We start from the raw sequence: 20,927 nt of genomic DNA, 5'->3' as shown, positions 1-20,927 counted from the left end.
CTGCTCCAGTGGTCCAGCTTCACCAGTCGGGACAGTTTCCCTCGGGGCGGCTTGGCAACGGTTTCCCCAACACCTCAGGGACTCTTCACTTGTCCAAGAGCTTCCTCCGTTGCCAAAAGTTGTGGTTGTGTGCACCTACTTACCGTCTTCCCCATTGACTACGTTGTCCAGTGAGACTTTGAGTGGGTTGCTGGGGACAGCGAACCCCTGAGGGGATGCTGTGTGGTGTGCTGAGGTGTTCCCAGCATTGATCTGGTGTTGTGTTGTGTTGTGCTGTTGTTTGTCAGGTTGTCCATATGAGGTTAGCGTGTTCAACTGTTGCCATTTCTCATGTCATGCATGATGCACATACCACATTGAATTTGTTAAGGGGTATATCTCAAATTCTTTTTCTTTCTCTCCAATTCTATCTATGTTCTATAAGTATATTAGTTTGTATATATGATAATGATATTGTGTTATATATAATATATTAATATATAATTATACTCTACTCTATATTTACCTACCTCAGAGTCTTTGTGTATGTGTGTTTTTCTGTTTGCATCCGTCTATCTTCTCGCTCTCTGCCTCTCTCGTCTATGTTTATGCTGTTTTATGCCTTGATAGTTTAACTGTCCAGTGTCAGTGAGTGTCATTGCTATGTAAGAGATGTCCTTGGTTATGACTTATCTCTGTGTGTGTGTGTGTTTAGGATCTCTGCCTCACGTCGCCTTCTTCTATGCTAGCTTGCCACAGTATATTTCTATTAGGTGTAGGTCTTTTTACTGATATATATGTATTTATTTTATTTGTTTTAATTCGGCCACTTTTCTGGTATATTTGTAAAGATATCACTCTTTCGCTAACGATAACGATGGGATTCGCTGTCCAGTAGGTGGCAGCAGCTACACTTCAAAGTTTCGGTTTACAAACAAATCAAAGGAGAAGAAGAATTGCACTGGGGTAACTCAATTCAAAAGTTTGTGGACAATGTAATTATAGCCTACACAGAGTCACTGGATTTTCTGATCTCGGTAGGGAAATCAGTAGCTAAATAAGTACAATAAGATCGAGGAATGTAACTATCAATGAATGCAAGCCAACAAGCTAGTGAGAATAGAAGGCAACGAGCTAGCTAGCTATTTGTAGCCATTGCAGCAATGTTAGGATTGAGTGAGCTAGCTGTAAGAGGTCCTGTCCTGTGTGCATTTTCACATAACTTTATGTAATCTTGTGAACTGTATCGCGCGTGTCACAATATCTATTCAATCTCTGCAATATGCTTCTTGTAGGTGCTTAATAGTAAAGCTTGCTGATTCCCCGATGGTCCCACGTTAGATACAGCATGTATCAGGTAAATAGTGTGCCATTATGGTGTTGCCACTCATTATGATGTTCACGACTTAACGTTAACAGGCAGACCAAAGATCCTTGCGGCGCTCGTTAAAACCATTCAGTTATTGTCTTTTGTGCTATGACATGGCATCGGAGAAGAGGGATGAGAGATGGGACTGGGACAGCCCCCGGTGCCGCGCACAACTGGATGAAATATTTTTCCGCCAACATGACTACATCCAAACTGGAAGCCAAGATCACAGGGATTTCTGGGCTTTCTTTGAGCGTTTCCAGCGGTTCAAAGCCAGGAAGGAGTTGTCAGGTTCAAAAGACAATAAAAACGAAGACCCAAATAGCAGCAAAAGCCGCAAGAGTGGGTCTTTAGACTTGGGACTGCCCAAGGAATACGATGCTCGGTATAGAATTAACATATCAGTGAACACCAAGGATGTAGAGGATAAAATGCAGGGTTGTGGACATCGACAACGACAAACTTCCTCAGGCCCAGGCAAGCAGGAGATCACAGACTGCCGTTTGGCCCTACTCCATTTCCTGGACTTCTGCCAGAGGCAGGGCTTCAACAAGCTGGCCAAACTCCGTCAGGAGCAGAGGAGCCTACCTATTTTCGTCTACCGGGACAGGATAGTAGAGCTGGTTAAGGCTAACCCAGTGGTTGTAGTGGCAGGGGACACAGGTTGTGGAAAGTCCACCCAGGTGCCTCAGTACCTGCTTGCTTCTGGATTCAATTACATTGCCTGCACACAGCCACGTCGTATTGCATGCATCTCCCTGGCCAAGCGGGTCAGCTTTGAGAGTCTGAACCAGTATGGCTCTAAGGTATGAATTTGTTTCTTAACAAATCCGAACACTTTGAAATGTTGAAACGTTGCACAGCATTAATTCAGTTGTTTTTTTGCACAGAACAACTCATCATGGAAATCTTTTCTTGTAGGTTGGGTACCAGATCCGCTTTGAGACCACGCGCACACTGGCCACCAAGCTCCTGTTTCTGACCGAGGGGTTGCTGCTGAGGCAGATTCAGAAGGACTCTTTGCTAGACCAGTACCAAGTGCTGATAGTGGATGAAGTGCATGAGCGGCATCTGCACTGTGACTTCCTGCTGGGGGTCCTGCGGGCACTCATTAGCTCGAGGTCTGACCTACGATTGGTGCTCATGTCCGCCACCATCAATATCAAGCTCTTTTCAGAGTACTTTCGTGGCGCGCCTGTGTTGCAGGTGCCAGGCAGGCTCTTTCCCATACAGGTATGTACAATGTCATACATCCATCAATCATAACTGACCGCAGTATGCCGGAAGCTTCTGGATAATACCTTTTACTTTAGGATCTTGAGATCGCATCCTGCATGCTGTGCCTTTGTATGTTTCTGCAGTGGGATAATTATTGTTGTCAGTTTCACTGTAGTGCTATTGCTGATTAGTGGTAGTCATTGAGGTCATGTTTTTGTATTTTTCCCAGGTGATCTACCAGCCTATCCCTCCAGAGGAGCAGGTCTCCCGCTTAGAGAAGTTGGACCCCCGGCCGTACCTCCGCGTGCTCCAGGGGATCGACCAGCGGTACCTGCCTGAGGAGAGGGGGGACGTGCTGCTGTTCCTCAGCGGTGTGGCCGAGATCTCCACTGTGCTCGAGGCTTGCCAGGCCTATGCCACACACACTCAGCGCTGGATCGTCCTCGCCCTCCACAGCACACTCTCTCTGGCTCAGCAGGATAAGGTGCTCAGTAACTTAACACTGGTCAACAAACAAGTGGAAGTCATTATTACATAAAACAGTCAGAAATCTTTGGTAGGCAACTGCTACAGTATGGGTTTTGGAGATAGAATAATCAGTAATTATTAAATGCTGACTTACACCTGGTCAGAGTCATTTTCTTTGAAATAACAAATTTAATAAATATTAAAAACACCGTAAAATATACATTTTGGAGACCCTGGAAAGTACAGGATTTCTTTCCTGTTTACTTAAATTACTCTTCAATTAACAATCACGGCCATGCAGCCAGAGAAACAACCGGCAGGTAGAGTTTAAAAAAGCTGTTGCGCATGCTTGTGATGCCTTAATCGATGCAGACTCGCTGTTGGAGGGTTTTATAACCCACTTCCACTCTTTGCTAAATGGTTTTGGATGTCAGTTAATATGGCAGACCCCCCTTCTGACTGAGCAAACGGAGTGGAAGTTGGTAGGGAGAGGGTGTATGGGGTGGTTTTAGAAAGGCCTGTCGTCTCATGAAGTTTCTGTTATTCCACTTGTAGGTTTTTGATATATCTCCCACTGGTGTGAGGAAGTGCATCATCTCGACAAACATAGCTGAGACTTCGGTGACCATTGATGGCGTACGCTTTGTAGTGGATTCAGGTGCGTATCTTTGTGGAAAGAGGGTTGAATGTGTTTAACAAATTCTTTGTGTGAGAGAATTGGCTGTAGGGTACTGCAGTATTTTTAGGTTATTTCCCTCACATGAATTTGAGACGATACCAGCGTCCTTGTTTGTATGAGCCAGGAGAACCTGTATGTAACGGTTATATAGGCCTCTGGCTATGATGAGGATTGGACCACATGAAAGGCTTGTGAATTTCAGTAGCTGAATACATGCTTCCCACCCTTGCCCCCCTCTCAGGTAAGGTGAAGGAGATGAGTTTCGACCCGAAGGCGAAGATGCAGCGCCTGCAGGAGTTCTGGATCAGCAGGGCCAGCTCTGAGCAGAGGAAAGGTCGAGCGGGCCGCACCGGGCCGGGGGTCTGCTACCGCTTATATGCCGAGTCTGATTATGATGCGTTCGCTCCCTATCCGGTCCCGGAGATTCACAGGGTGGCGCTGGACTCCCTGGTGCTTCAGGTACATAACATTTCCTGTAGTGTGATCAACCGAAACCTCTGAGATCTCAAACACATATCAGAAGAGAATTGAAATAAGTGTATAGGGGGGTAGTATAGCTTTGGTCAATCACTTGTGTTTGTATCAGCTATTTATTGTTTGTTCTTGTTTTTCTATATGAGAAGATGAAGAGTATGGACCTGGGAGACCCTTGTTCCTTTTCCTTTATTGACCCCCCATCGGCTTCAAGTATCCAGACGGCGTTAACGTACCTGAGAGATCAAGGGGCTCTGGATGCCTCAGGAGAGCTCACCACCATAGGGAGGCTGCTGGCCTCGCTGCCTGTGGACGTGGTCATCGGTGAGGAGAGACGTCACAGTTGGCATCCTTGCCCTGCATCACAACACTTAGCTGCCATTCACCATAGACTCACAATGTCAGCTAGCACAACGTCATAAATTGACTGCTTCAGTCTGATTAGTTGAAACCCGAATGGTGTTCATTTCAAAGTTTGAAGGTTGTGAAGTTTGGAAACTGGCTCCACTGTGAATATTCTACACACTAGATACTGAACTAGATGTCATTCAGTAAAATTCCAAAGAGGCGTAACTGGTTTGGCTGATATGATTTATTCTGGCAGAAGTTGGCAAAGCTAAAACCAGATGGCCAAGTGCTAATTAAACTTCCTTTCAGACCGCTCTCTGGCCTTAACCCTTACTAATTATATGCATGTTGGACATCACACTTGGCAGTTAAGCATGTTGATGAAATAACTTAGCCGAATTTTGTGTGTGTGTTTGTTTGTGAACTCAGGAAAAATGCTGGTGTTGGGGTCCCTGTTTAATCTGGTGGAGCCGGTGTTGACGGTCGCAGCAGCTCTTACCGTTCAGTCTCCATTTTTGCGAAGTGCCCAGCACAACCCAGACTGTGCCACAGCACGCCAGCCCCTCCACAGCAACCAAGGAGACCCCTTCACCCTCCTCAACACCTTCAACGCCTGGGTGCAGGTATGTCACCTCAACTCAAAACAATTAGTTTGATTAGTTAGCTCGCTAACGTTGTTCTTTTCACATTTTTATTGAAGACATCATTGAGTCCCTCCCTGCGTTACGGCTGAAAGACAGTCAGGATTCCATTTTGCAATCCAGGGTAACATTAAGGTCTCGTAAATGTAGCACTCCCTTTCGTTTGTCTAACCTGACCGTGGTTTCCCCAGGTGAAGGGGGAGCGAGGCGGTGGGTCCAGAAAGTGGTGTAGGAGGCGTGGGCTGGAAGAGCAGAGGCTGTATGAGATGGTCAACCTCCGCAGACAGTTTAAGGTATGGCACACCTTTTGTGTAGTGTGTGTGGCCATGGGCCGTTTACCTGTTAAACTAAAATGGGATAGGATTGTGTACTCTATTATTTTTTGCCCATCTATTTACTTATATCTGAAGAACAAAGTGCTATGTCTTGGGTTGCTGTTAGAAGTATTAAATACATATCATTGCAAGTATAGTTATATAGACTATCTGTACATTGTGTGTGTGTGTGTGTATGTGCTTATTTCCATTGACAACATGTACGTAATCCGTGCGTGTGTGTGTGTGTGTGTGTGTGTGTGTGTGTGCACCTATTGCCATTGACAACATGTACGTAATCCGTGCGTGTGTGTGTGTGTGTGTGTGTGTGTGTGTGTGTGTGTGTGTGCCTGTGTGTGCCTATTTCTATTGACAACATGTACGTAATCCGAGCGTGTGTGTGTGTGTGTGTGTGTGTGTGTGTGTGTGTGTTTTGACTACAGGAGCTGCTGAAGAGCCATGGCCTGCTGGAGGAGCAGGGCACTGGCGTTGTGACCCCTGAGGAACGCAAGCGCCGGCGGGAAAGACTGACGGAGCGGCACCAGTTGCACCAGATCAAGCGTGAGCACGACCTGCAGGAGGGCAGCCGCCGCAAGGTGCTACGCCTGGAGGAGGGGACGGAGGACACGTCCGGCTCAGACGACGAGACGTCAGGAAAGAAAGGAAAAGATAAGAAGGCAGATGGACAAAGTGTGGACATACAGGTGTGAGTTTAGGCATGGATGCACAGATGAAATGCCTGCAGTCAGGACAGCAATAGAGCAATGGTGTTTCTGCGCTCAGCTTTTCTGCTGCAGATGGACTCACACTCACACACTTATTCTTTAGGAGGTGAAATTTAAGCTGCGTCACAACGTTGACCAGCTCCAGGAGGTGGCCAGTGCCAGTCAGGACCTCCCATCACGCCAACAGGCCCTGCTGAAGCTGGTGCTGTGCCGCGGGCTCTACCCACAGCTGTCTCTGCCCGACGAGCACAACGCCACCCGGAAGGACTCCGAGCAGGTCTGTCCAGTCACACTGCCACACATTTCTTAGTCCATGGATACAGTTACACATTAAATCAGAGCTTTGTTACCAACCTCAAAAATAACTTTGCATATATTGTTAACTGCCCATTTCCTAACTAATTCCTAAATCAATTTAATCCTAACCAATTCCTAAACTAGCTCATTTAAAAGCAATGTGTAAGAAATCCATGTGGCTGTATTTTATATTTTTCTTGTTGTAATTGTAGTGCTTTAAAGTAAACCCTTTAAGAACATTTTCTAGGACTGCCAGATCTACTACTGTGTATTCGGTCATGTCTTGGATCAGTATTATTTTTTCTATTTAAACCTATAGTTTATACATACATTTTAAACTTGTAGTTTCAGTTTTTGAACAATTGCCCACACAAAGTGACTGATACGTTTTCTTGGTCACATTGGAATAATATAAAATCATGAAATTCCGATTTGAAAAAGTCTAATTGTGTGCTCAGCTCAGTAAAATAATTTACACAATTGCAAATAGATGCAGATAGATACAGCTTTCAGTTTGAAAGTGTGTGTTATTAAGAACATGGTGTGAAATGTTTCACTACATGTGTCTAAGTACAGAGGGCTAATGATTAGTGTAACATGTAATGTTCTAGAACGGTTCTCGGCCTATGCTAGATGTTTCAATTGGTGTGTTGCAGATCTTTCACACACGGAATAAGCAGGGTGTGGTGATCCATCCCACCAGTGTTTTTGCCAGTGACCCAGAGGTTCTACATGTTCCTGACCAGGAGGGGAGCCAGCCTGGTAAATAAGACCCTCAAAACCCCCTCTCACATCCACATGGATATTACAGATCTCATACACGTCTACTGTGTGCGTCTTCACCACTGTGCCACTCTCCTGGCAGGGGCAGATAAAGGCCAGAGCAGTAGACACCAGCTCCTGGCGTTCGTCACATTGCTGGAGACCAACAAGCCATATGTGTCCAACTGTGTGAGAGTTCCAGCCCTGCAGGTATGACACACACCCCACCACACCACACCACACCAGACCACACCCCACCACACCCCACCACACCACACCCCACCACACCAGACCACACTGACCACACCACACCACACTGACCACACCACACTGACCACACCACACCAGACCACACCACACCACACTGACCACACAGGACCACACCACACCACACCGACCTCACCACACCAGACCACACTGACCACACCACACCACACCAGACCACACCACACCAGACCACACCACACCACACCACACCACACTGGCCACACCACACCACACCACACCACACCACACCACACCACACCACACTGACCACACTGACCACACCACACCACACCACACCACACCACACCACACCAGACCACACCACACCACACCACACCACACCACCATAGATCATACTACTCTGAGTCCACTCGCTGCAGGTTCAACTGAATGTCCTGCTATGTCAACAGGTTTCAGTTATTTTAAAACATTAATTTTCTTTGCCTTTGCCAGGCTCTACTGTTGGTCGCAAACTGTCTGGACAGTAACGGCAACTGCACGCGCTTGGTGGCAGACGGCTGGCTGGAGCTTTGTCTGAGTGACGGTGAGAGGACCCTGGGCGTCATCTCCTCTGCGCTAGAGCTGCGTGCCGAGTGGGAGCGCCTGCTACAGGCTCAGCTCAGCAAGCACAGGCCCTCTGGCCGGGACCTGGAACGACTGAGTGATCGGCTGGTGCGCTTCTTGCTGTACACCGAGGTGATAAACCCATGGTTTTTTTTTTAAACACTGTAAACCCATTTTATCACCACAAACTACCAGAGGTAACTTGTTGAGCAAGGGCCTTTCAAAATAGCTTTACACCAACAGCCTGGTCTTTTTTGTTAGCACAACTATAGTGTACACATTTTAAATCTATACCTTCAGAATACTTTTTTTACTACTTTTGTGAATCATCTGTGGCAACTAAATGTCATTGAGGTCCTATCATTTGGAGGAAGACCAACTAGGCTTGAAGCCGAAACAGTGGCAGTCCTGGGTGTTTTGGTGCAACATGAAATGTAATTAATCTAAAACAGTTGGCCAGTGTCTATCAGGACTTAGTCTTTATGTTGCTCACCCAACGTTTCGTGAAACTTTGCTCTAGAATTTTCTCCAATGATTTATCTCCTTCATCTTTAAAGCAGCATAACGGAAGAATTGCTAATTACTAACGAGATGCTAGCGGCTAAAACTAGCGAAACCTCTTGAAATGTGCTTACTTTGACACTATGACAAACTAGTTAGTCAAAAACTGTCAAACACAGTCAAACATCAAGCAAGTGCAACACAAGACAAAGCAAGACCCTGGTATGGCAACGGCACGGAAGCGATTCTCCATATTAAAAGTCATTGTAGCGCCCCAATTTTTTTTAAGCTGTTATTTTAAGGTAAAACTGCATATCCTAACCCTAATCCTGAAGTACAATTACTGCATAATGCCACTTTAATGTTCATTTTGGTTAAGGTCGGGCACTCAGTGTGTCAGCCTTTGTGTGTATAATTGACCATACACTTTCTGCTGCATCAGTGACAGGGTTGGTCCAAGACAGTGGAGGCGTCTGATTTAGCAAGTTTGCCTTGAGAGTTTGGATCAAGACGGCATGGGCGTACTTAACGTGTCACATTGAAATTTAAAATGTAAAAAGAAGGTGTGAATTAAAGATGCAGTCCGCGATTCGGTTTCGTGAAAGGGTTGTTGATGGGCTCTTTTAATCTACCATGGAAGAAAAATGTAAATGGACGCCCATGAATAGCAGTTTGTTCTCCTCCCCTCCTTAGTTGCATACGCCACCAATACCACAAACTGCCATTACCTGAAACACACCCTCTGGTTTTGTCAGTTGGGAGTTTCTTCAGAGTCTGTGCTAGCTGTGTCTGAGATCTCTTCTCTTCTCACTGCATCTCTTCAAATAGTATATACAGTCATGATGGTATTGGGGCACCGTCCATTCTTCTCCGCCAACCTTTGTATCTCAAAGACCGCCGAGAACACTAAGCCCATTATTGTCTTCCTGCAGGTCAACTACAGCGTGCGCCGCCTCACGGGTCTCCAGGCCCAGAATCTGTACGTGGGGCCCCAGCGAGACCCAGATCCTTCAGACGCCCTGGCTCTCCGCTCCGTCTTCCGTGGGGTGGAACCCAAGCCCGACCCCATCAAGGGAGGACTTCGAGTCAGCAGCTACTTCACCTACAACTGCCTCAGTGTAAGGGTTTCCTTCTTTTCTTCCGATTGGTTGCCAACATGAACACCGGACACGTGTAACGTTGCCTTTTCTGTGCTGTCGGCAGGACCCCACCGACCTGTACAGTGAGTGTCTGCGCACGTTTTGGACCTGCCCGTTCTGCGCCCTCTACATGCCCTTCACGCCCCTGGAACGCATGCAGCACCAGGCCGCCTGCAAGCCCCCAGAGGAGATAGCTGCACAGGAGGCTGAGGGTGAGTGTGTAGGTGTGGGTGTGTTTCCACCTCGACATTAGTACAGAAATACATAACATGAAATGAATGAACAGTAACTTAATGCTGTGGGTCAAATGAATAAACTCAAGTGTGGATGACAGATGTGCTGTCTTACTGGTCCAGGCATGATTCTCAAGCCAATCTCTCTCTTCCCAGCAGAGTGTGAAAGTGAGAAGGCTGTAAAGCCTTCATCCTCCTCCCTGACTCGCCTCTACCACTGTGACATCTGCAACAAGGACCTGACCCTCACTTCCACCGAGATTCTCAAACACAAGAGGCAGCACACAGTGGCAAGCTAAGAAATACTGCTGCCAGAAGCTGCCATTGTGGGCCCAGGCCTGGGGTCTCCACAGATTCACCAGGAGATGTGGTTCAGAACATGCACAAGTCCCTGTCACTCCTGTTTGTATGATTGAAGCAGAACCACTGGATGAAGATGAAAATGGGAACCACTTCCCCTTGTCATAAGTCCCATATGATGTTGTCTTTAATAAATGTAAGAATGTATGTTTTTATGAGATGATTTCATCTGAGAGTTTCATTATATGATTATGTGTTATTATAACACCTTGCCATGCTGCATAATATGTGAGCTTGTTTTAAGTCATTACTTTCATTGATAATTTTTAGCCCTACTCTAGAAGAGCCCACTGTCACCACCTAGTGGACAGACACATTATCACGGCAGGTATGTAGTGCATGGAGTCATCCACAGGCGCTTGAGAGGGTAAGGCCTTAAGGTCCACTAAAACAGGAAGACCTCATATAATGAGATATGCTTATATACGCACCGTTTTAGCCGGTTAAAGAAAATTTCAGGCCAAAGCCTCCAGGTGAAGTGAAAGGTTAGTGAATGGAGCGTATTGCTTTAGTTTTTGCTACTTGTGCAGAGAAATGGCCGCTTGCATGTGTGTTGATGAATTTAACAGACCACGGGGTGTATACCATAGAGATTACTCTTGTTAACCTCTTAGAAGTAAAACCATGCACACAATATTCAGAGAGCAAACATTTCAATAAAATATAGAGTGAGGGTTTAATTAATGATACAAACCCACGATATGTAACACCTCAAAGCAGCACATTGGCACAAAGTCAGAGAAGTAAGACAGCACAGAAAATAAAAACCCGTTTCCAAAAATAATAAAGAATCAGAATAAATATCTCCATAAATAAATAAACAGGTAATATTTTTCATTAATTACTGTCAACTCAGAAATACATATTAAAATATGCACATTAGCAGAAATAAATTACTCAAATAAAAGAGTACTTACGTACGTACTTACTTGAAAATGATTATTGATTAATTAAATCAAAAGGCACATTTATTTAAGATGTAAGGATGGGGCCTTCTAGAATGATCTCAGCAAGGTTCTGATTTTCCCTCTTTTTGTGTTTCATAGTGTGCACTAACTGTACACTGTGTGTTTATTCTGTGTGTGTGTGTGTGTGTGTGTGTCTGGGTGTGATTATCAGAGATATGGCAGCACTGTGAGACAGTGTATTGCACTGCTGTGTCAGTCATGATCCTCTTGGTCCAACATTGGAGGAAGGTGGTGTACAGCAAGTTCAGTCTGACACAGCTTAAATCTGCGCGCTGACTGGCGCTGCAACCTGTCACTCTGGTCTAAAACACAATCACTCTAATATAAAGTGATGTACATCGTTTGACTAATACAATTGTGTCACCTTGGACACAGTGCATGACTTGAACACTGTCTTAGTGCAGGGGTCTGTGTCGCGTTCAAATACATCCCAGTGGTAAAGGTGTTAATTTCTTGCGATCGTAGCCTTGTTCCCAAATGAATCACCTATTCCAACAATACTAGCAGTAGTCTTTTCATTCCAAATAATCAACTAAAGGTTATGAGCTGTAGGATAGGTTAAAAGGTTACATAGCAGCTTTGAGAAATTATATTTAAAGCAATGTAACTTCAAAATGATAATCATGTCCTGCTGAGATCCTCATCATTTTCACAGACTGGTATCACTGAACAGTTCCACTCAGTGAGGGCTGGATGAGAATTTGAAGCCACCTCAGTTTAACACTCTGACTCACAGGTGGTGTGGACTGAGTTAAAACACCACAAGGACGGTTCTTTCTTAATCAATCCCAGAGAAAAAAGTTCTGAGTGACACATCAAATGTACTGACCCTGTTCTGTCTCTCTGTGTCCAGCTTTGAGGTTTGTGGGCCCTGGCAGCTTCCTGTTATCAGTCTGTTTACAAACGACACATCACTATATTGTTCATTGCACTCCAGCCGTACCCTTCATACATGTTGACTGTAGGACACTGAGTGTAGGGGGTATTTCTGAATGAGTCTTTTTTTTTCCTATAAGGGAGCAGTAGTGTGTTGTGGTATTTTCCCATCCACCCAGTGCATGTTTTTGTAACCATGTTATCAACACATATAAATAGTACACGTGTCCCCCTCTGTGCCGTGTTCTTACTCAGTACCACAGAGCTAGTCCAAAGACCGCACAGAAGGCCAGGCCACTGCACAGAAAACCACTCCTGACTTTTCTGTTCTGCTACCAGAAGTGCCACTCCTCCACCCCTCCATATAACCCACTTTCAAACATGAGGTAAAACTTAGTAAATAAGAGGTAAAGGGGATTGTGTTTGTCATAATAATTAATAAAATAAATAATTTCAAACCAAATAAATATAATCAAGTCAGAAATCATTCCCCAGTGTTTTTTCTGTGTGTGTGAGTAGGGAAGGGTAATCTGTCAAGATCACAAACGTCAAAGAAAATATACCCATAAACCGGTAAGACTACTAATAAACATTTGTTTTTTGTGTTTTCATCCTGAGATGAAAGAAATGAGAAACAAACTTCATGACTGAAACAGTTTACACATCATTACCACTTCCTCTACAACTCTCCCTCTACTCCCAAAGTAACCATTCAACCCAGCCAATTATCAGTTAGCTCAGAGAGGCATCTGGGATAGTAGAACTCAACAGCCCACATCTATAGGCAGGCTAGTGCCCTACGGGCACATATAGAGTTAACAATGGAATGCAGCACGAAGCCATGAGGTGGAGATGTGGGAGAGTATTACCATTAAGGTGTATGGAACGAGGTCTGGCACTCCAGCAGGGAAGGACTCATGTTTCTCACAGTTCCCTATGTTCGCCCTTCTCATCCCTCGGCCCTCCGCAGCTCTGGATCCCTCCGAAAAAAACGCACATCCTCCGATCTCCCCGGACGTCCATCTCTCCCTCTCAGGCCCCCGCCCCTGCCACCGCTCGCCCCGCCACCCTCCCGGGCCCCCAGCCTCACCGCACCGCCTTGTGCTTCCCACCGCAGCAGCCGCACCTCTCCCCGCAGCGCAAGCAGGCACGGAGCGGGAGATAGCAGCACATGCAGGGCACGAAAAGCGAGAGCGCCAGCAGCGCCAGCCAGCGGGCGCAGCAGAGCGGGTGCGGACTACCAACCGGCGAGTCCTCGCATGAGCACGGCTCCCAGAACTCCCCCTCCGAGTCCGACATGCAGTGGTAGAGCAGGCTCTCGGCACACCACACACACGTCCACTGCCGCAAACAGTGCAGCGCCGGGTCGGGGGCGTCGCGGCAACGGCCCGGTCCGTTCTCGGAGGCGCTGAAGACCGAGCGGCAGTACACACAACGCGACGAGCACGAGGACAAGCCCTGGGGGCAGGGGCTGTCTTCGTCGGGTGAGATGGCGTCCCCTCCGGCCACGCTGCTCCCTCCCCCTCCTCTCCTACGAGTCCGAGAGCGGGGCGTGGCCAACGAGGTGTGGATGCAGCACGGCGAGGTCGAGCCCTTGCCCGTCTCCTTGGGCGACCCCCCCGTCGGAGACATTCCTGACATGGCGTTGGGCATGGGTGCGCAGGTGGGCGAGGACAAGTGGCCTTTGGGGTCCAGGGCGATGGTGACCTCGCAGCCGGCCGTACCCACGCCGGCCAGATCCTTCTCAAAGCGCACCACGCACACCTCCTTCTCTGGTCCGCCCCCTACAACCACACCTCCCGTGAGACCACCCACTTTGGTCCGTGTGGCCCCAGCCCGCCGGTAATCCTCATACCCACGTGAGCCCCACAGGTCCTTACAGGGGTCCTCCTCCAGGAGAGAGATGGTAGGGGAGAGTGGTGACAGTGGGGAGGAGGGAGGAGGCGCTAGGGGAGGAGTGGGTGGTGCTGGAGGAGGGGGTGGTGGTGATGGGGGGTTCAGCACAGCTGTCACCTGGGAAAGCTGCTGCTGCGCCGGCCGCATGTGGATCTAAAGGAACGGAGATAAAGCAACCACCATACGCAGGGTTACGTTCTGATGCTGCTCCAGCTTATGCTGCCTGATGTAATCTACTAAGAATTACTAATCTAACTCCCTTAGAATAGTGTATCTATGGCAGTCCAATTAATTGTAAATAATTTGTTTTTGATTGTGTGTTTGTTCATTAATTACCTGGGCAGGGGTTTGTGTGGTGACAGCATGCCCTGCTCCAAAGCCAAACTCCTCTGTGGCAGATCGCACAAAGCATGTAGAGGACGACTCGCTAGTCACTATGGTGATGGGCTTGGGCAGCATCTCCTTCCTGCTGTTAGAGGACGACTCACTGCCTGTATGAGACTGACACAGACTGCAAGTCATCACACTCATACACTTCCTCATAGCCACACCGCATATGAGACTGACACACACTGCAAATCATTGTATTCATACACTTCCATACAATATCATTGCCTGCATGAGACAGAGGTTCTAATCCACTTCAGTCTTCTCCGACTTCCCCTCCATCTTGCTGACTTTCAATGTATCTCAAGTAGAAGAGGTCATTGACTCACAGATATTCATGTCTGTATACAGGACTCACTTAAGTGAGCTACTTTGTAGACTTGACCCCCCTCCAGTCAATCTGAGGGTTTAGAGTGCCCTCAAAAAAGGGGGAAAAGTACAGTCAAAGTCTGAGTGCTAGATATTTCCAGAGTAGAACGGACCCTGAGATATGTCACACAGAGGATTGACTGAAAGTCAGCTAACTTGATCACAACCTGTATGAGACAAACTGAACAACTGCTTTTATGAGACAAACTGAACTGAAAACAAACTGTAACTCAGCCAACTTCACCTTCTAACCCAAATGACAGCTAATACTGTTTCAAAGAACATTTCAAAGTGCAATATTGCAGGACACACTACAGGTTGGAATTCTGTACTGCACCCATTGCAAGGATGTTGGTTTAACATAATCATCTGTTTCTAAATGACATTTTTGATGACATCTGAAATCAAAATGGCCCGAGACACAGTCAAAAAGGTACTCACTGCTTGACCGTCATCCTCTGTGTCACCCTCCTCTGGAGTCGAGGAAGAGGGAGAGTCTGATCCTGCGAAAAACAAGAAAAGGGAGGATTAAAAAGAAGATTTAATAAAAATCTACCAAATGGTGTAAAAATCATGTGATTTGTGTAAGTAAATCTTTCACATAACAGGCACTATACTATATAGCTGCATAGAGCATATACAGTTCCCAATAGGCCCCTTAATAATGCAGCTTTGACGAGCCACCATATGGCACCATAAATACACGTCTTTCCGACTCATGTTTATTTGTCACTGCTAATGGAAGACTATCTGTCCGTCTGTACCTCTCTCCAGTTTGTCAAGGACACTTTGAAGGCCCCGCTCAAAGGAGATGGCTTCAGCAGGACTCTGGAAAGTAAGACCAAACTTCCTGTCTTCCACCCGCCAGTGATGGAAAATGGGGTTCACCTTGTTGTACACTAGGCCCCTCTGCACAGCACACTCCAGCACAGGCTGCACAGATGTGGAAGGGGAAGAAGGTTACCGAAACATTACAAACGAAGGCATCTGGACAGGCCAGAAACCTCCCGCAAAACACACACACTGGGTTATAGAAGGATGGGTGTTCCTGTGGTGTGCACAGATATTTTTTGGGGGGAAAGAGGACAAGAAAAAAACAAAACAGCATCATAATCAGAGGACAGGCCTTAACACACACGCACACACTCACTGCTCGATCGCGCAGCCGTTCTCCATGTATGATGTACTCTCTCCGCCCCCGTCCATCAGGACTCCGCCCTTTACAGATGATCACATGACTAAGGCCACCACCTCCAAGGGGCACCCACCCGCCGCTAGAGTCATCTCGTGTCATGACCACTGCACGAACACGCACACTGTTAGGGAAGTAAGAGGAGTGAGTGCAGTAGCTGGCTAAACACTGTAACACCAGCAGAGGCCAAAACAGCTTACTATTCCTTTCACTATTCCTGTGAATGGGATTTGTCACGAAACAGAATGGTAACTTTCCTCTGGCCACCACTGCATGCTGGTAGAAAACCATCTGAGATGCAGCCATGACAGAGAAATGCTTCATGCTCTGAGAAAGCTCTGCTGCAAGGAAACTGTTATCCCAACTAATGCTAAATAAAACAATACAAGACAATGATTGTGAAAAGCTCAGTGAAGTCCAAATATACAGTCCACATATTCACATGTTGATATTCCTTATCAAAATGGTGATAGGTGGCAGTGGTACCATATGATTGCTATTTCGAGAGACATAAGAGACATATGATCTGCATCTTAACAGTGACATTATCCTGTTAAGCCGCACAAATGAGCAACATCAGCCTGTGTAATTGGATCGCATTCGTATGAATTATTCTGTCAGGGAAAAACACAATCAGTGGTGACACATTCATTTCAATGAGGGAGAGGAGAGTAATTTTTTAATGGACGATCACGTGGTCAAGGTAAATCTGATCTCATTTAAAACACAGCGACAAAAATAAATCGCGGCGATGATCATTCAACTACACTACACAAATGAAAACGCCAAACCTCATAAGGGTGCATCGTAGAACTGAAATATGTCAAAAATAACGTTATTTTGTGTCAACACTGCATTAGTAACAAGCGAATGGAAATGACTAGGGAGGGGAGAGAAACGGCGATTGCCTCTAGAGCGAATGACCGGGAGGAAGGTGGAAGAAAGAATGAGAGCATTTCTCACAGAGATGTATCAATGAACGCGCCCATCGCCATACGAGGCCTGGTGGATCTCACTACTAAAGCTTTATGTCGGTGGGTTATTTTCCCTACATAGAGCTTACCGAAAGCTATTTCGTGCTCATGGCCATTTCTAAACCAGTTTTATTTAATACCAATAACAATATTGTTTCAACAATTGTAAGACATTGCGTTATCTTCTCTCCACCTATCGCCAGTTCTGCGCGCGGGCGCGCGCACGTACACACACACACACACACTCCCTCTTTCCCTTCCTGTGTGTGTGTGTGTGTGTGTGTGTGTGTGTGAGAGAGAGAGAGAGAAAGAGAGAGAGAGAGATACACACAATCCAACACCTCTTATTTTATGAATGAAATACAATAAAACAGGCTGATTCAATCGGATGTGCTGTAACACGGAAATCAACTACCATCGACTATAAAGAAGAAATGAGTGGGTGAGAGGGGACATGGAGGAAGCGAGAGTTGGGGGGTGGGGGCGACATGAGAAAAAGAAAGAGGAGGGGGTTGAGAAGCGGGTGAGAGAGGAAAAATCACATTTCATTCATAAAGTTTGGCTTTAAAAATCATAATGAAAGCCGAGGCGCGTTGATAAAAATCATAACACTATCACCCGCTCGCTACACCTTTCAGCGACGGTTCGCCTTCCTGCGACGTGGGTAGAAAACTCGCCATATTTTTGTCCATTTCTTCAACACATTTGTAGATTCACGGATGTATTTAATGATTAAGAGGAGAAGTCTTCACACCTCCTCCTGACTGCTATGTGCCAATTCCCATTGCGTATTATGGCCAAAACACAAACTATCCCTCTGTTTGTCTTTGAAGTGGTAAAGAAGATCTTTTTTACAGCTTCACTATCTAGTTGTCATTTAGAACTCGAACCGTATAAGTACGTATTTATCACACATTTGCGCGGATGTATGGAGAACAGGGTGTATACTGCCGATACAAGCCTACGTAATAATATTTATTAACATAAGAATTGTGGTTGATCCTATGTCAGGTTTTCAGTCATTACAAAGGACCAGAGGACTGTTAGTCTATTTTCACTGCATGTCTCTGTGTTCAATTTTGTGCTTTGGCAAATAAAAAATGTGAAGACTTACTCGCCCTCCATGACTTGGTGTTGCCCGTTGCTTCGAGCTTGTGCCCCCCGGTCTCCTTTTTTAATTCCCCCTCTCGGCTCACACTCGACTCCTTTCCCTCACTCCCGTTGTCTGTCAGTCCCTCTGGCTGCTCTCATGTTCGTCTCTTTTTACTTTCCACCTTTATGTCGTTTTGGTGTATCAGGATGGGCTCGAGGTTGCAGCAGCCATTTTCCGCTGGCAGCGGCAGCATCCTCCCTCCCTCACCCTCCCTCACCCTCTCTCAATTACTCCCTCCCTGTTTCTTGTCCTCATAGTCTACCTGCCGCCTTCCTTTCTGACTAGATACCGTTAAACCGCCTCACACAGTCTCTCACAACATAGACTCCACAGGGTTGGCACTCAAGGCAAGTCGAGAATCTAAATTTTTACAAGACGTTCAAATAATAAGTTATTTTATTACATCAAAGCCACTGACCCAAACGTGCGATATTGCGGGAAACAGTAACGCTACAGGCAGATTTCGAGACATAGCCTATAGCCATGGCTACAGTGTAGGCTACAAACATTTTAGTATATGATGAATGCATATGACCTGATGGTTAATTACTCGCAGCGGTAAACTCCAATGTCACGTTTACGAGATAGGAGACAACCTACAGTGATGATAGAAAGCGGCACGTTCAGCGACATATAAACTACTACACAATCATATTTTTAAAACAACGAGGTAGCTTAACGTATACACTGTCGTAAACTATAAAGATTAATCATTGGTATGTTGTAGGCTATGTCTAAGGCTATTGAGGAAAACGAGAGATTTCCGTTTCAGCACTATGGACAGTTCCTTCGTGTCACTCATTCACAGGAAGGGGAGCCATGATAACATTTTTTACTAGCTTGTGCCTTGTGTCCATTCATTCAAAACTCATTCATGTTCACAGCGCTGAGTGAAACACGCCTAGTGTTGAAAAGGTTAGGTCTGCGTAACTTTGACCAATTAACCGAAGGTGCTGCTTAAGACAAATTTTAAAATGGAAAATATGGTTAACTTGTTAATTCTGAAACAGCGATTTTTTTAAACAGCAACTAGGTTTATTTCATTAAGGAAGTCTTGAAAGTAAACTGACGTTAAGTTTTAAGACGTTAAACGAGGTAATATAGGCCGACTCCTCTGAAAAACTGGCAATGTTAATTTAAAGACACTAAAGTAGGCTACACAGGCCTATATAGCCAACTTAACATTAATGTGCAACCCTTTGTTTTGGTGAAATGTATGTTATATCAACAGCACTGTGGTTAAGTAGGCTAACTTCTCAGCGTTGTATTCTATGTGCACTGAATGTCTTCGACAGGTTAGAATATAAGACTATGCCATGCCTATGTATAAGCACACATCCATACAGAAAGAATGTTGAAAGACCTGTAGCTATTTTGATTCGATTTTTCTTTCGTTGAACAATAACGTTGCCTATAATATTTTAGCTAGGCTAACTATCAAGCAAGATTCCAGAGCGCTTTGTAATCTTTGCTAGCAAACCTAGGCCTACTTAACATTTACCGGATCAAAGTCGTTGTGATAAGTCTGTGAGGTAGGCCAATCCAAAACTGTAGCGTAGTTATTTTACTCGTATATTAAATATTAAAACAATTATTGTTGCATGTTGACACTGGTTAGTTTCTAAATCATTAGCCGCAGCCGTCGTTTGTGCTTTATGATTAGGACTAATATTATCGCCTATCATTTTCCCGAGTAGTCTACTCAAAGACTAGGCTATTTTACATTTTTGTAGGCCTTTCTGTAGGCTACCCCAATCTAACACGATTACACCTTTGTCTTTTGTAGGCGACATAATGCGAAGCATTAGTAGATGATTGACGTTACCATTTGCTAGGCTACATTGGCATTTGATCGTAGGCTCATTAAGTTGGCCAAAAAACAACACCAACCCCGATTTAGCCTACTTTACCCATGTAGTTTTAGGAAGAGTTTGGCCTAGTGGCAGGACAAGGCTAGGTTTAATTTGATTACAAATATTACATGGCTTGAATATAATAGCCTAAAACAAACAACATCAATCAATCAACGAAAGTAGTAAACAATTAAATAATTAATGTCAAACAATTGGCTGAACTAAATTGGCCTAAATCTTTCATTAGCAAATGCTAAATTAAGGAATACATTGCTTCAATTTCGCCATCGTTACATTTATTATTGTATCATTGATCAGGCCTATTGCAGGATTTATTTGAAGATTGTTTGACGTTTTTAATGATGGATATATTTAAGGTTTAATATTGAAGATGAAATATGTCAATATTGAAGAATTTATGCATGGACTTTTTTGTGGATGTCTTGGCCTGTTATTATTCAACTCCACTTCATGCTGTAAGCTAGCCAAGGTCAACAAAGGGTTGCACTCCTCTCATCTTCTGTACAGTTTGACATGTTTGATGTTGGTAGGCTACATAAAAATAATAAATCCATAAATAAATCCTGCAATATATAATTCCACAATGCCTTCAATAACAAATATTTAAAGCATTATTATGAAGGTAGCGATAACTACTGTAGCTAGCCTATAACATCATGTGAAAGGAAGATAAATAGGCCTGCACATTGTTCCCACAAGCCAGAATACGCCAGTTAGCAAGTTAGCTAGCATTTATCTGTAGGCCCCTACCAGCTGGGCTGTGGATGTCAGCTAATAGTAGTCAACAACTCCTTTTTAAAAATGACAAGTAAAATAAAAATGAATTAATTTATTAATGGATATATTGAAGAATTCACAGAAGGATTTTTTTTTAATTATTATTATTATTGACTGATTGAT

At 45.2% G+C, this 20,927-nt stretch overlaps 2 protein-coding genes across 3 annotated transcripts; one reads left to right on the top strand and one right to left on the bottom strand.

Annotated features, from left to right (window-relative positions):
- The first annotated feature begins 901 nt into the window (after window positions 1–901).
- On the top strand, window positions 902–10,496 carry dhx34 (DEAH (Asp-Glu-Ala-His) box polypeptide 34). 2 transcript variants are annotated; one of them, XM_031573745.2, is made up of 16 exons: window positions 902–2,154; window positions 2,270–2,581; window positions 2,796–3,050; window positions 3,590–3,692; window positions 3,955–4,172; window positions 4,337–4,511; window positions 4,965–5,158; window positions 5,368–5,469; window positions 5,934–6,194; window positions 6,319–6,492; window positions 7,169–7,274; window positions 7,378–7,484; window positions 7,995–8,237; window positions 9,539–9,724; window positions 9,810–9,957; window positions 10,135–10,496. In XM_031573745.2, the coding sequence occupies exons 1-16, from the start codon at window positions 1,462–1,464 to the stop codon at window positions 10,275–10,277; spliced, it is 3,420 nt and encodes a 1,139-aa protein (XP_031429605.1). In that variant the 5' UTR covers window positions 902–1,461; the 3' UTR covers window positions 10,278–10,496. The 2 variants fall into 2 exon arrangements, with proteins under 2 accessions (XP_031429605.1, XP_012688217.1); XM_012832763.3 differs by having other exon boundaries at window positions 904–2,154; window positions 10,138–10,496.
- A 2,329-nt stretch (window positions 10,497–12,825) lies between these two features.
- spred3 (sprouty related EVH1 domain containing 3) lies at window positions 12,826–19,514 on the bottom strand. The gene is made up of 6 exons (XM_031573746.2): window positions 18,115–19,514; window positions 15,985–16,150; window positions 15,599–15,767; window positions 15,276–15,337; window positions 14,415–14,579; window positions 12,826–14,231 (listed from the first exon to the last, which is right to left on the bottom strand). The coding sequence occupies exons 1-6, from the start codon at window positions 18,123–18,125 to the stop codon at window positions 13,269–13,271; spliced, it is 1,536 nt and encodes a 511-aa protein (XP_031429606.1). The 5' UTR covers window positions 18,126–19,514; the 3' UTR covers window positions 12,826–13,268.
- Between the last annotated feature and the right edge of the window lie 1,413 nt (window positions 19,515–20,927).

The sequence above is a fragment of the Clupea harengus genome, chromosome 9, assembly GCF_900700415.2.
Source record: "Clupea harengus chromosome 9, Ch_v2.0.2, whole genome shotgun sequence".
NCBI lineage: Eukaryota > Metazoa > Chordata > Actinopteri > Clupeiformes > Clupeidae > Clupea > Clupea harengus.
This window is presented reverse-complemented; position numbering and strand designations above follow the sequence as displayed.